Raw genomic sequence first — 15588 nt, 5'->3', positions numbered from 1 at the left:
GATGATAACAATTAGTCAATTAAGAATTTGATCGAACAAGTTTAATTGATCCTTCAGTGCTGTTGGAGTGTGTACATTGTGTTTCTGTGAGCTTTGACTGAGGATAAAAAACACATTTGGTATCAGAGGTTTTGTGTTTCTTGTGTCGTTTTTTAAAACTCACTTTTAATCAATTATCTGGTTGAGTCAGAGTGGACGAGCAGTAATGAAACAGATTTGAGGCTTTCACATGAAGTTTTGACTTTTAATACAAAAAGCTAAACTGTACAAATAACCTAAAACATTAGGTCCATAAAAACATCATAAAGCAGATATTATTAAAACAAACTATAAAACCAGGGTTCTGCTCCAACCTCCACCAGGTCACTGCTGACTTCACCTCAGTTTATAATTTACACTCAGCAGATAACGACCCTGGTCAGAGGACTGATCCCTGCTGCAGTGCTCCGATTGGCTGAACAGCTCATCTGTCATGTAAACCACCAGTCAGATGATCTGCCGTCATCCTGAGATAAAAATGTCTGTACATGTAGTTCTGTGGTTTGAGCGTTTCCTTCTGCAGAGACTCAGTGAGAAGCTTCTGGAATGTGTGACTGAGTGTCTCCACCTCTGTCCTCAGAAGTCGGCGTCTAGCCTGAAGGTGTTGTCTGTGGTGCCGGACATCACGCCCATCCTCTGGTACTCGCCCACACGCTTCTCAAAGAAGTTGGTCTTTCCCTCCAGAGAGATGTTCTCCATGAAGTCGAAGGGGTTCTCCGCCCGGTAGATCTACAGAGACACAACACAGAACCCAGGTCAGTTTGTTATTCACAGGGAGTGACCACCATGAGACGGTGTATCATCTCTAGTCAACAACTGTCTGTGCTTCTGATCTGTAACGTTGACAGGAAGTGACCACCATGAGACGGTGTATCATCTCTAGTCAACGACTCTCTGTACGCACCTCTGTATTTCTCTGTAACGTTCAAAGACAGTTTTGTCTCATCATGAATCTTTGGTCTGAACTCGCTCATTCAGAGTTTACTCAGTGCTTCAGGTGCAGTCTGTTCAGACAGGCGTCTGTTTCGTGCTGCTGTCGTTCTGCTGGTGAACCACTTGTCCTCCAATCAGAACGTGTGCAGCAGCACTCAGCCCCCATCATTGGCTGAGGTCCGTACCCCTGCGCCTCTCATCATCACAGACCTGATCCTCCTCCAGACGCCTGACGCTCAGACTCCACATTTAAACCTTTAACTATAATTCTGATGAGACGACTGAGCGGCTGATAAAAACCCTGCAGCTGTTACTGGAGTCAAAACTGAAACAGGACAGAAACATTTTAGGGCGACAGACTGAAAACATCTGATCCAGGATCAGAACAGATCCCAGATCTGTGTCAGAGTCTGTCTGACTTTATGTAACTGCTCCTGTGACAGCGTACAGACTCCAGCTGTCGTCTGCATCAGCTGACTGAAAACAACCTTTTAGTTCTGGCTGTAATAACAGACATGCGTGACATCAGTCGTCCCCCGGCCCTACTGGGAGCTGTGGTTTTACTGGGATGTGGTTACCTTTGTGAAGCCGAGCTCCAGCATCAGTCTGTCGGCTACAAACTCGATGTACTGCTTCATCAGGTCACAGTTCATCCCGATCAGCTTCACTGGCAGAGCATCCGTCAGGAACTCCTGAGAACACAACAAAGAACACACCATTAAAACCAGTTCAACCATCAGCTGACTGACAGAGAGACACCATGACATGTCGAGGACCCACCTGCTCGATCTCCACGGCGTCCTTGATGATCTTGGTGACGGTTTCTGCCGACGGTTTGTTCACCAGGTGTTTGAACATCAGACAGGCGAAGTCACAGTGCAGACCCTGAAACCAGTAACACACACCAGTTACAGCCCAGTGAAACCAGTCACACACGCCAGTAATACCAGTAACACAAACTGGATTTATTTCCATCAATTAAACGTCGACTGGATCAAACTGGATTTATCTGATGTCAAAGTGACAGGATGAAGCTTCCCACTGATCAATAATCAATAATCACCTCGTCTCTGCTGATGAGCTCGTTGGAGAAGGTCAGGCCGGGCATCAGGCCTCTCTTCTTCAGCCAGAAGATCGCAGCAAAGGAACCAGAGAAGAAGATTCCCTCCACGGCGGCGAAGGCCACCACACGCTCACCTGAGGAACCACAGAGTCACCATCAATACCTGATCAATATCTGATACCTGATCAATAGATCAGTATCAGAGCTGACTGACAGCAGGAACAGGAAGTGAGCAAGTTTACCATAGTTGGCGCTCTTGTTGCCGATCCAGTTGATCGCCCAGTCGGCCTTCTTCTTCACACACGGCAGAGTCTCGATGGCGTTGAACAGGTATTCTCTGTGGGTCATTGAACACACTGTCAGACACCAGTAACCAATAACAGACACCAATAACAGTCACCAGTAAGATCCCAGTAACCAGGTCATCACCTCTCTTTGGGCTCCTTGATGTAGGTGTTGATGAGGAGGCTGTACATCTCTGAGTGGATGTTCTCCATGGCGATCTGGAAACCATAGAAACACCTGGCCTCCGTCACCTGCACTTCCTGTGTGAAGCGCTCCACCTGGTGGGAAAGAGACGACACTCAGTCATCAGCTCATCTCAAACTATTGATCACTGATCGATTGCTGTGACCCATCACATCATAAAATACAGAGACAATGATCTATTGATCCTTTGAGTCTGAAGCTTTGTTCTGATTAAACTGAGACGACATGTCATGTGCAGTGAACGTCTCAGTGGACGTCTGTCCTAATTTATACTTCTGTGTTAAATCGACATAGAGCAGTGACATGTGGGCGGAGCTCACCAGATTCTCGTTGACGATGCCGTCACTGGCGGCGAAGAAAGCCAACACGTGAGAGATGAAGTACTTCTCCTCGTCCTTCAGAGACTCCCAGTGCAGCAGGTCCTTCGACAGATCCACCTGAACACACACACACAGCACGTTAACATGACATCACCCAACAGCTGAACACACACAGTACACTTAAATAACATCATCCAACAAATGGGAGTGGTCTCCATGGTTACCTCCTCAGCGGTCCAGAAAGACGCCTCGGCCTTCTTGTACATCTGCCAGATGTCGTGGTACTGGATGGGGAAGATGACGAAGCGACGAGGGTTTTCCTTCAGCAGAGGCTCCTCCTCTTTCTCCCTGCTGCTGCTCTTCTTCACTGCTTTGGGCTGAGAGACAAAACACACAACTGTCAACATCACACAATATAACACACCTGCACACAAAGGTTTATACTGATATTAAGTTTGGCTGGATGCAGTGGAAAGGTCTGAACACATTTTCTGGGGAATGCAGAAGAAATATTACACATTAAAGTAAAACATTTAGATAAAAAACTGAAACACCAAAATGTAATTTATTGTCTAATCAACAAACAGAAGTGGGAGGAGGGGTGGTGCAAAAAGGTGGAGACATGTAAAGTGTTTTCTTTATGTGATTTGGCAACCTTTATTTCTTCTTCTAAAATAAAGGGTGATTTCTTGTCTTCACCAATGAGTAAGTTTTATAAACTAATAGCTTATTTCAGTGTGTGTGTGTGTGTGTGTGTCAGTCAGTCACTCAGAGAAGATCGAGGAAAAATATTTGGAGCTTCAGGGAGGATCAGAAAAGAAAAACCAGGTCACACCCAGCCTCCCTCCTCCTCTGATAAGTTAAGAACACTCCCTAAGGCAGATAAACAGCAACAGCTGTCTGTTTGGCGCCAGAACCATCTTTTAGGCGCCACATGAGCACAATAATCAACACTAACTAATAATGCTGTATTTTAATATAAGATGAAGATGATGTGAGAGTTAGATGAAGATGATGAAGGTTTCAGCAGATCTGTACTCACCGCAGCATCATCGAAGATTTTCCGCGCGGTTTTAGACGCCAAGATCCGGGTCGCGTTCAGACTCGGAGGCTGAAAGATCAACGACAGGAACCCCTCAGTGAACAGATCAATACTCTGATACTGGATCAATACTCTGATATTGGATCAATACGTTTGATTGATGACATCAGACTGAAACACACATTAACTACAGGACCGTCACAAGATGGCTGCCGTGAGGTTAAAGTGTCCAACACTGTGCTGGGACCTTAAAGTAACATGAGACGTTATAATGACACATGAAACATGAGTGTGTGTGTCTGAGTTCTCACCGTGTTTTCTTTGTCCAGCGACATGTTGTTGACCTGACTGATGACGCCATTTTCATCCTTGACGGAAAGAGGAGAGCGAGCAGAAAGCATTTTGATTTCCTCCCTTCACACGGACACACGAATAAAAGACACGCTAACCGATTAAAAGTCGGTTAAAAAGAGAAGCAGCAGCAGCAGGTTTGTTGCGGAGCAGCGGACACAGACGGAGAGCAGACACACTGAAGCGGCTTCTGACCGCTCGAGCCTTTTTTATTGAAATCTTGGCGCTAGAACGCAGCCGGCCAATAGGAACACAGCTCGTGTTGGCTCTTTAACAGCGACGCTGAGACGGAGCCAATCAGATGGAGAGCAGCGGTCACGTGACGCCCCGGCAGCTGCGGGAGATTCAAACGTCTTTGTCTGTGAGGAGTTACAAAACTGTCCGAAACCGGTGTTACAAAACTGTTAAAATCCGCGTTTACACAACATTTATGATTTTAATAAAAAGACGCATTTATTTTACAGTAAAAACCGTTAAACTGTGATTCTGACACTCAGTGTGAGAGGGAAACATTACTGTTACAATCCCAGAAAATAAAACTGATTTCCGTGATGAGATTTTAGTTGTGTTTCAGAAACGTCTGAAAGTGTGGATGAGTTAAACTGTCTGACATCATCCTGTTTTTATTTCCGTATCACAATAAATCTCATATTAAATATGTGTCGGTGTTCATAGCGTTAATTTCTGGAATTTCTGGGTCGTTTCCCCGCTGCCGCCAATTTTTTTTTGTTTGTTGTTAATTTCATATTGGCGGTGTCCTCGAGACATTAAAGCGCCTAAAATCATTTCAAACACCACGTTATTATAACTCTATATTCAGAGCTGTCGTTTATATTTCCAGGTTTGAGAATTTAACCTAACATAGAGGATTTATCCTAAAACATGTCACACAACAAAGGAACATATTCCAGGTATTTGGCGGGTTATTAGTCTGAACCAGGACGTTATAACATTTAAAGTGTAGATTATTGTGTGTGTGTGTGTGTGTGTGACGATCTGTGCGTGCTGTGCTTCTGATTAAATCGAGTTTCAGTCTTTGTGGTTTAATGTTCGCCTAGTTTTCCCTCGAAACAGGAGAAGCTGACTGATCAGCTGTTTCCGGAACGGAGCGCTCTGATTGGCTGCCTGAGAAGACAACAACACAGCCTGTGAATGTAGGTCAGCGGGTGGAGTCGCCCCCTGTCGGCAGGAACGAGAACTGCAGGTTTATATCTGCTAACACACAGGAAACAAACATCCCTGTATCATAGAGATAACTCCACACACACACACACACACACACACACTCTGTCAGAGTTTAACATCATAATAAAGTTACTGACGGATTCTTTGTGTCTGTGGTGGTGAAACTTACTTTGGAGCTGTTATTGTTTGGAAATATTTCACCAAATATATCTATTGTCATATTTCTTTAGTGGTACACTGAGGAACATACGAGCTGCCATACTCAGTCTGATCAAATGATGACACACACACATCTGCACTGATGAAGACTCTATGATGATGATTTCATACCTAGTTTTTATAATTTGGATTTTTTTCCTGTTTATTTTATGAACTCATTACTGTATATTACTTATTTGTTTGACTTTATTAACTATGAAAACATCACTGCTTGATTTAACTGTGTTTTGTCAGTGTCCTTGAGTGCTTTGAAAGGCACCTATTAATAAAAGCATTGTCATTATTATTAGTATCAGTGTAAGTATGAATATGAAACATTAAAGAATATCAAATATGTATAATGTGCTGAGTAGGAAATGTAAAGTGAGTCAAAATATAAAAATGTCTGTAATGCTGCCATATACAACACAATATTACACAAACATAAATGTTATATTATTTTACTCCAAATATTATATAGAGACATACAGTAATAATATATTATGTGTACAGCATATTGTTAAATATACATTAAAGAGTGCTGTTGGTTAAGAATGAGTTGAGCAGTTGCATAATTGCAGAGTTTTGCTGCTATTGAATTATTGCACCAATTATTGTGCGGTAAAGACAGTGTCAATAAGAATATTACACCTTTAAGTCTCTATTGCACAACTGAAATATGATACAGGAATCATAACAGTAAATTATCATTATTATTAAATTTATATAGTGCTGTCTGGATACCCAAAAGGGGCTTTACAAAGAACAAAATAAATAAATATTATTATTATTCTGCATAATGATTACTTTTACTTTTGGTATTTTTGTATATTTTGATGCTGAGACTTTTAAAATTAACAAACATTTAAAACAACGTTATTTCTTGTTTTACTGTAGTCATTTATCTGTGGTGTTTTCAGTATTTTCCCGCCTTTGTTCTGTTGATAGACACTGTGCTGCAGTCCCGTTTCCCGCCTCATGATGTCCCTGTTGCCCTGGTTACTCCCGCCTGTTTTTATTTATATATTTAGAGTTTTGATTCATTTTCTTTTGGCTCCTGCTGAATGTCGGTCAGTAAGGCAAGTGGGCGGGGACCTCAGCAGCCAATCACGTGCCCTTCTCACGTTCCCGGCTCGACGTCGTGCTCCCTGATTGGTCACACCCCCTGAGAGCTGGCTGCTGATTGGATGAGCGCTGTTACCGGGGAGAGGGAGAGTGGTCGGAGCGCCGGTTGTGTAACGCAACACGTGACCGCGCCGCTGTCGTCGAGCAGAAACTTCACATACGGGACGTTAATGTATGTTTATATAAAGACACGCTGCTGACGTCACAGAATTAACCTCCTTCACACTGTTTTCACGGCGCGTGACCTGAATTCACACAAACAGCAGGAGCGGGAAGTTATTGATTCAACTTTATTGTGTCAGCTGTGATCTGTGGACTTTATTATGTTACACTGCAGTGTGTCAGTATGTTCAGAGGAGGGAGTAAAAGTAGTCGGATACTCTATTAAAATTAGAGTAGTGTTGAGTTACTGTGTCACATGTTAAAGTCCTGCAAGAAGTTTTATCATCCAAACAATAATACTGAAAGCACCAAAAGATAAATCCCTCATTATACAGGATGATATAAATGATACTGTATTATTCTAACTGAAGTATTAATGTATTGATCAGTTTAATATTGATTAGCTGGTGAAGGTGAAGCTCATTTTGATGACTTTATTTCCTGCTGGTTAGATTAATCTGTGATAAGACATCATCATTTATGACTGATTATATTTTATATTAATAATCTGAATCTGTAAAGTATCTGTCAGATAAATGTAGATACATATCTGTGAGATGTGGAGGAGGAGAAAGTTATATGAAACAGAAATACTCGAGTAACGAACCTTAAAATTACCTGAGAGCAGAACTTCGAACCTTAAAATTACCTGAGAGCAGAACTTGAGTCATTTCCACTGTTCTTTATGACACAGTATTAATAACAGAGTTACAGTTATAAGTGTTATTATCAAAATGTATTTAAAGTATTAAATTCAAAATGTGTATTTTTAAAGAATTTATTGTGTTTACTTTTTTATCAGGTGTGTATTTTCTGTTTTTATGCTGCTTTTTACATTTTTTATTTTATTTTAATCTACTGTTTTCCCTGCAAAGCGTCTCTGTGTCAGAGTTACAGACACACCTGGGTTCACTGTGTGTCGCTTTTGAGGTATTTTTTGTGTTTATTTTGTTGTTTAGTGTCTTCGTGTAGCTGTTTTTGTTTATTTAATGTAATTATTTGTCATATTGAGGGAATTGTGTGTCTTTTGGTCATTTTGAGTTGCTTTAATTTATTCTGTGTCTCCTTGTGATTGTGTTGCTTGCTGTTGTTGTTATTTTGTCTTTGCAGTTCCTCAGCGTCTCTTTGTCGTCTTTTTTGTCTTTGTTTCTCATTTCCAGTCTCTTCCTGGTTGTCATGTGTTATTATGACATTTGACACTTTGCAGGTGACACTTTGGGCCCCTGGGTCTGTGCCCAGCAGCCTGGGGCCATTCATCCGTCCACGATACTGAACATTATGTTATTATTGATGCATTATCATATAACCCGCATTTCAGTGTCGTAGTTGGCCGAGGTGGTTTACAAACCAGTTAGTAGTTTAATGTACAACACTGACATGTTTAATAACTGATCATACAGAGCTCATCAGGAGCTGGTTGATGTGTTGTTGCACTTTAGACAGTCAGGCTAACTGTTTCCACCTGTTTCCAGTCTTTATGCTAAGCTAAGCTAACCATGAGACTGATGTCCATCTGACGTCTTGCTGACAGAAAATGTTGCACTGCTCCTTTAATCAAAACTAAACAAGTTTTTTTTAACAATATAAATCCTAAATTAGTCACAGTTAGCTTAGTGATGATGCTAATTTCCCATCTGCTGTCTTTAATATTTCCTTCAAGATAAAACTAAATGTGACTGAGATGTGTTGCAGTGTGAGAGAACAAACTTCATGTATTTTTGTGGTAATGTTTTATTATAAAAGCCATAATCTTCACCATCGCTTACAGGCAAATGTTCAGAAATGGGATTATTCTGATATAAGCTGTTATTATTAAGAATAACATTTAATAACGAGGTATTTTCTTACTGGCTACACTATGGGCCAAATCAAGCTATCAAAAAACAAACAAACAAAAAAAAAAAAAGCACTTTTTCCTCAACAAAAGTTTATTAAATAATTTTAACGTGTAAAGCAAAGATAGTAGGTAGTATCACAGTGAGGAATACTGTCCACTGACATTTTAAAATATCAATAACTTCGTACTGTCAATAAATGCAGATTGGAATACACGTAACATTCATATAGATATCAATATATTTACAATATTTACAGTCACAGACAAACAAACAGAAGTCGGCTGATAATAAAAGCACGATACAGAGGCTTTGGCAAAAATAAAACGAGTGCATACATTTTGCTAAACGTGACATTTACACATGAAGTAAACATGATTATACACGGAGAGAGTACAAAAACGAGCAAGATTAAAAAAATCCAGTGCAATGTCAGGTTTTTGTTGGTTTCTGTCCGTGAATGAATAGCAGCCTGTCGCCTTCCTCCTCCTCCTTCTCCTCTTCCTCCTCCGGTGAGTTTGTGGTTGTTGGGAATAAAATGTCCTGAGCAGGGCGGGAAACTCGCTCTGTCCTCTGCTGGCTGCTCCGGCTCCGTCTACACGATGCATGCTGTCGTCTTTTTAATTTGACCTTAACATAACTCTGATTGTTGTTGAGCTGATAAACAAAATGTCTTCATCACTTTCATTTTTTTAACATGTTTTCACTTTAATCTGATTTCTATGTTTTAAACACAAACTGTGGAGGAAAGTTAAAACACCGTCAGGCTGCAGAAAGAACTGATTAAACTTTACATATTAAGTAAAACGACGCTGCGTCGAATTTGGCAACCAGGAGCTGAACACGTCATGTAACTGGAGAAACTGGTGTAAACACTCACACACCTTTAACACCAACATGAACCGGCTCGTTCTGGCTCCTAATTTTGGTTTGAGGCATTTGGATTTAAAGTAAACTGAGAAGCGCAAAAAGGGGGAGGTGTGTCAAATGACTTGTATTTTCATTTTGGCTTTTATTTAAATGTATTCACAGATATTTATCATTAATTTATGTATTTGCAGATCGGTTTTAGCAAAATAGCCTTTTTTTAGTTTGAAAATCTTTGTGTATCATTGGACGTTGTTTTGTATTTCCAGATTTACACAGATTGACAATCTGGACTCGTCACACAAATAATATTGGCACTAATTGATCTCTGTGCTGATTATAAAGGTTGATTTGTGTTCAGTGTAATATCCCGCCATGTCGCTCAGTGGCTTATGTCACTGGCTGAGGCCAGTCATGGTGTTTAAGTTCATCCCACAGATGTTGCTGATATTATCGTTATCATTATTGTTCGACTGTGCTCAGATTAAAATGTATATGGCTGTATTTATTGGAAGTTGTACGGACATTATGGACGCTGGTGAGAAAAGTAATGAAATACAGCAATGGTAAAGACTAGGCGGTGTTTTCTGAGTGCACGTCCAAACTATTCAGCCAATTAGCAACCAGTAGTGGTCAAAGTATGGGGCTGAATGTTCTGCACAAACCTGGTGGAAACACGAGCTGCTTCGCTTCATAGCACCAAGGTTTCTAAAGTCATGACTGAAACTGGAGCTGATTTGGTGGAAAACGAGCATCAGAGTGTTTCTCCACAGTAACAGGAGCTTCATGCTGCTGGTGGGATCTGATTAATATTTGTGTCAGATATTCATGATACAACAGTTGTGTTTTCTGGAGTGTAATGAAGGTTTCGGCCTCTCAGGGGCGCTGGTGTGTCTGTATGAACTACAAAGTTTCCTCCCTGCACCTCGCCAAAATCAAACCTGAAGCAGAAACAGAGGAAACAATTTAAAGTTTGTGACTCAGAGTTTGTCGTGGTTCGTGTAAACGCAGCCGGAGCTCAGTGACGTCTTCACCAGCAGAGCTGATTGGTAGAAAAGATCCTCCTGATGTGGAGCTGATTGAAACAACCAGATGAACCTGTCGGTGTCTGGTTGGCGTCCCTCCCCTCCCCCCCTCCCCCCGGGTCCTGAGTTGGCCCTGTGAGGCTCCTGACTGAGTCTGTTACACCCTGTTTACACCTGGTTAAAATGCGTTCTGGACCATCGCATCACAAGTGGACGGCACTGAAGACGAGTGGAAACGACCACCAAGACGCATCATGTCCTGATCACTCAGACCACCTGTTGAGGGGGACCGGGGCATGTTTGACCACGAATCTGTCGTAGTGTAAACCTCAGTGTGTACTGATGTGTCCCTGATAAGGACTGTGTCATCAGTGCAGGATGTGGCGGTTGTTTTGGTAACAGCGTGCCAACGCTGCGCTCTTTTACATGTCCCCAATGACTCTGTGCCGCCAGTCACACCTGCTGAAATAAACCTGTCTTGTGACGTCGGCAGTAAGGAAGTGTGGACACAAGTGTTCAGCTGAGACGCAAGACAGACGCAGGTGTGATGGCGGCATGTCTCTGCCTGCGTTCAGATCACCAGGATGCATTTTACAGCCGAGTGTAAACAGGGTCTCAGTTGGCAGTAGAGACCAGCATGCCGACAGGAAGTGCGGCGCCTCTGTTTTGGCCCTTTGGCAGGGCCACTTTATTGAGGTCTCGGTTTTCAGCGGGCCACGATGACGCCCTCTTGGTGGTCATGTGTCGCCGGGCGTGTTTGGTCAAGTGGTCGCTGCGCATGAAGCGGCGGTCGCACACGTTGCAGGCAAACTTCTTCTCACCGGTGTGCGTCCGGCGGTGGCGGGACAGCTCGTCGGAGCGGGCGAACTTTTTGTCACAGCCGTCCCAGTGACAGCTGAACGGCTTCTCACCTGCGGAGGAAGAAGACGAACGGTTAGCGCACCAAAAAACCCCCACATGATCATGAAATAATGTTCCTGCTCTGTAGTTTAATTCTCCATCTGTATGATCCTGTACCACAACAAAAATGTTTATTGTTTTAGCAGCAGAAAGTTCAGACTTGAGTTTGACTCGGCATCACACCATTGATTTATGTTACCTGACTGTCCAGCTGTACAAAGGAAGTATTTCCTTGTAATAACGCTGGTATTTCGCCGTAACAGCCGTGATAGATCGCTGTTTACATATTCCTGTATATATATCAACCTAAAATAAAAACCATAACAGACAGAATATTAATTATTCTGCAGCTTCTGTCATCAAGTTGTTCCCTCATGATAACGTCACTGCGCTCTGTTACATGTGGTGCAAACCCACGGCAAAACATGCCATGGCACCTAAGGAATAAATGGTGAATCATCTGATCATATCTAAAAAAATAAAATAAAATAAAATAATGTACAGACTTAAAATAACTTATGAAGTGTTTAGAAATATTTTGTTTATGTTTCTACATTTAAAAAATGTTTTGTGTTTTTTATTTTGTAAAATCTGTTTTAAGTTTTTTCTTAAAATTTGAAAAAATGCTTTTTTCTTTTTCTGTGACACCATTTCAATACTTTACTCAATTATTATAGTTTATAAAGTTACATAAACATGTAGCTCAGGTTGTACAGATTTTAGAGATATGAAGAATTTGAAGCTACTCCAGGAAATGACATCACAATAAGTAAAAATACCACTGTAGGCACTGGTGGATGCTTTACATTACAGAGTTTGAAGGGTTAATCTGATTTCATTATTTATATATGAGAAACATGACATTTGATTAACATGCAAACAAGTGCCAGGAGGTCAAAGGTCAGAACGCCCAGTGAAAACCATGTATCTCCACACTCTTGCCTGCAGGGTTCATTCATCTCAGACGGTCAAAATAAATTCTAACACAAATTTGGAGATACGTGGTTTTTAGAGGACAGTGACAAAACAGTCCTGTGATAATGAAGTGAACAGGAAGTGACATCAGAGGTGACTGAGCATCCTACCTGTGTGCGTGCGCAGGTGAGCCTTCAGGTGGGAGCTCTTGAAGTACGTCTTCTTGCAGCCGGGGAAGTTGCAGACATAGTTTCGTCTACGGGAGAAGTCGGCCTGCGAGGCGCCGCCGCTCGCTCCTGTCGGCATGTAAACGGGGGCTGGGGCCAGGGGGAGGAGCTTAGTGTTGCCCAGGGTCATGACAGTCTGCGGTCCCTGCGGCGCCTGGGACACGGACGCCTGGGGGACCACGAACATCACGGTCCCCTGCGGCACGGCGGAGCCCACCAGCAGGGGCTGGGCGAAGCTGGAAGGAGACTGCGGCAGGATGGGCTTGGGCCCCCCCTGAGTCTGCACCTGAACCGGAGCCTGGACGAAGGCGGAGATCATTCCGGTCCGGCTGCTCACCGGGAACACCTGGCAGAGGACTGGCGAGGAGGAGGAGGAGGAAGACAGCGGGGAGGAGTGAGGAGGAGACGCTGAAGAGGGAGGACAGGACGGGCTGTCTGGAGTTGGAGGAGCTCCGTCCTTCTCCTCTGGAAGTGTCTCTGGAGTTCCCGTCTGAGGCGGCGTGGAGGTTTCTGTCGGCTGGGTGGTTGCAGGTGGAGGTGGAGGAATGCTGAGGCTGTCGGCAGTGTGGCGGATGACGCTGGTGGCCATCGCTCTACTGGGCGGAGCCACACAGGACGACTCTGTCTGAGGTGGAAGTGCTGAGGTCTCTGAGGTGGAGGTGGAGGAGGGTGGAGGGAGGCAGGTGTAGGAGTCAGTGAGGAGGAGGGCAGGGCCAGCGCTGAGGACAGGGCGGGGTAAGACTGGCCTGGAGGCGGGGCTCAGGGCGGAGGTGGTGGTGGTTGTGAGGACAGCGGTGGTGGAGGCCTCGGCGAAGCTCGGACTGTGAGGCGGAGTCATACACTGATGGAGGAAACCACAGAGAAGATGGTCACGACAAACAGGGACGCTGTCATGTTTAAATGATTCAATTAATTAAAATTAATTAATTAACTTCCAGAAAATTTAGTTTTTCTTTTTAAGAAAAATTCTGATTCAAGTTTTTTTTGGTTTTTCACTGAAATAAACGGCAGATTTTTCAATAATAAAAAACAAAAACAAAACACAACCACTACTCAAGTTATAATTTATTTTATTTTCATTTTTTATGAAGTCTATACTTCAATAAAGTGTGAATATGCAAAAGTTGTGAGGATTACAATTAACTTTTAAATAACAGTGATAAGAAGAAAGTATTTTTTCTCATTTAAATTATGATATTATTATACAATTAAAACTCATTTTAAAGCCTCAGATCTTCAGATTGCAGCAGTTAACTTTTATCTTTTCAGATTTAATAAAAGTGTCTCACCAGCGAGGACAGAGCAATCAGGTCTTTCGGGGTGTCCCCTCCCTCCGGGTGGAGATGGATGGAGTCACAGGAGTCGGAGGTGGGGGTCAGCGGGCGGGGCTTGTGCGACCTTTGACCCCAGAAGCTCATGCTGACGAGCGCCTCGGCGGCCTCCAGGTCGTGGTACTCGATGCACGGCTTCAGCTCCATGGTGGACACCGTCCGGCTGTCCATGCGGTCAACCTGAGAGACACCAGGACGTCAGAGGATGATTAAATTATTTTATTTTAATATTCACACTCAGATACAGACGAGAATCAGAATTAAGGTTCCAAAAAACTGGAATCAAAATGAGTTCAACTGAAAACTAAATCTTTACAGGATCAAACAAACAGCTGCTGTTTTTGGCACCAACAGGCTTCCATACGCCTGCTGTGTTTTATATGTGGTCGTTTTATGGTTCAGGAAAAGTTTCCAAAAATAAAAAAAACGTTAAACTTTTGGTTCTTTCGAACATATTTTCTGTGTGGTGACACAGAGAAACTAAACAGAGCCTGAACTGTGTTGACTCCATGATCTCACTCCTACACGGGTCGGGTTACATGTTTGATTTAATTAACTGGGCGAGGTCAGAAATCTGTGATGGTTTTAAAATGTTAAATATAACCTGCTGCAGCGCGAGGTCGTCACCGACACCGACGCTCTGTGAAACAACAGACGAGTCTGAACTCTGAGTCTGTTCACCACAGACAGTAAATATATTCTGTACTTTGTATCTGTCTTTGTCTGTCGTCTGGAGTCCAGATACTGGGCGTGATCTGTGATCTGACAGCAGATGACAGAAACATCTGTCATCTGCTGTCAGATCACATCTTATTCACAGAGTTATTCACAAATGTAAATATAATTTGGGATCCCAAATGTGTCCTCTAGTGAAAAAGTACTCCTCTGTAATGTTGTTTAGTGTCTGTTGTGCTCAGGCAATCAAGTGGTTATGACCAGCTAACAACATAATCAAGTGTCTTTTTTACATGACTGCACAGCAGGGATGCCAAATGTCTCCTCCTCTAATGGAAATACACTGATACGTGTTTTTAAAAAAAAGTATGTTCAGATAATCAGCTTTATCAACAGCCACACGTGAACAAGCAACTTTACATATGAGTCGGGACTCCAAATGTGTTCAACTAAGCTCCCACATTATTTGAAAAATATAGTTTGTTATTTTGTGTCCAGAAAGTTTGACAGTTAATGACAAAAACAAATGTCTTTGTCCTTTTATAGCAACTTTAAATATGAGAGATGGGATCCCAAATGTCTCTGCTGGACATAAGTCAGACTGGCTCCCAGGTAAGGTACTGTGTAGTGAGCTGCAACATATTTCAGTTCTTTTGAAGCAATAAAATCTGTTTGACTTGACAACAAACTAAGAGAAGCAGTAGGGATGCAAAATGTTTACTGAGTCGTTTGCTGCAAGGGACATTTGCTGTAACGACTTGATGACTGTGGCCAGCAAGTTAATAGAAACCGTCTACAAATGAACAAGTGTCTGCTGTTTCTGTTTCTTTTGTGTCCAGAAAACCTGAACACTATGTCAGAGATATGAGTTGGGATCCCAAATGGCATTCTGGCTTACTCAACAAC

The 15588-nt window shown here is 42.6% G+C and overlaps 2 protein-coding genes and 1 non-coding gene across 5 annotated transcripts in view; all 3 read right to left on the bottom strand.

Annotated features, from left to right (window-relative positions):
• Window positions 1-230: 230 nt before the first annotated feature.
• Window positions 231-4523, bottom strand: LOC125897495 (ribonucleoside-diphosphate reductase subunit M2). Its single transcript, XM_049590864.1, has 10 exons — window positions 4198-4523; window positions 3887-3955; window positions 3069-3221; window positions 2845-2961; window positions 2465-2598; window positions 2278-2372; window positions 2036-2169; window positions 1753-1857; window positions 1551-1664; window positions 231-768 (listed from the first exon to the last, which is right to left on the bottom strand). Exons 1-10 carry the CDS (start codon window positions 4285-4287, stop codon window positions 616-618), a joined length of 1164 nt encoding a protein of 387 aa, XP_049446821.1. The 5' UTR covers window positions 4288-4523; the 3' UTR covers window positions 231-615.
• On the bottom strand, window positions 1043-1181 carry LOC125897651 (small nucleolar RNA SNORD94). The gene has a single exon (XR_007450457.1). It is a non-coding gene; the product is annotated as a small nucleolar RNA SNORD94 (small nucleolar RNA).
• Window positions 4524-8620: 4097 nt separating the features above from the next.
• klf11a (Kruppel-like factor 11a) overlaps window positions 8621-15588 on the bottom strand; it is a 28188-nt gene continuing 21220 nt past the window's right edge. For all 3 annotated transcript variants that reach the window (XM_049589874.1, XM_049589877.1, XM_049589876.1), the window contains 3 exons: window positions 13966-14187; window positions 12620-13517; window positions 8621-11545 (listed from right to left, as the gene is read on the bottom strand). In XM_049589874.1, coding sequence (XP_049445831.1) covers window positions 11250-11545; window positions 12620-13517; window positions 13966-14187 — 1416 coding nt within the window. In that variant the 3' untranslated portion in view covers window positions 8621-11249. The remainder of the gene's footprint in view (window positions 11546-12619; window positions 13518-13965; window positions 14188-15588) is intronic.

The sequence above is a fragment of the Epinephelus fuscoguttatus genome, linkage group LG11 (genome assembly GCF_011397635.1).
Source record: "Epinephelus fuscoguttatus linkage group LG11, E.fuscoguttatus.final_Chr_v1".
NCBI lineage: Eukaryota > Metazoa > Chordata > Actinopteri > Perciformes > Serranidae > Epinephelus > Epinephelus fuscoguttatus.
Note: the sequence above shows the minus strand (reverse complement) of the source record. Positions and strands in the feature narration are given on the sequence as shown.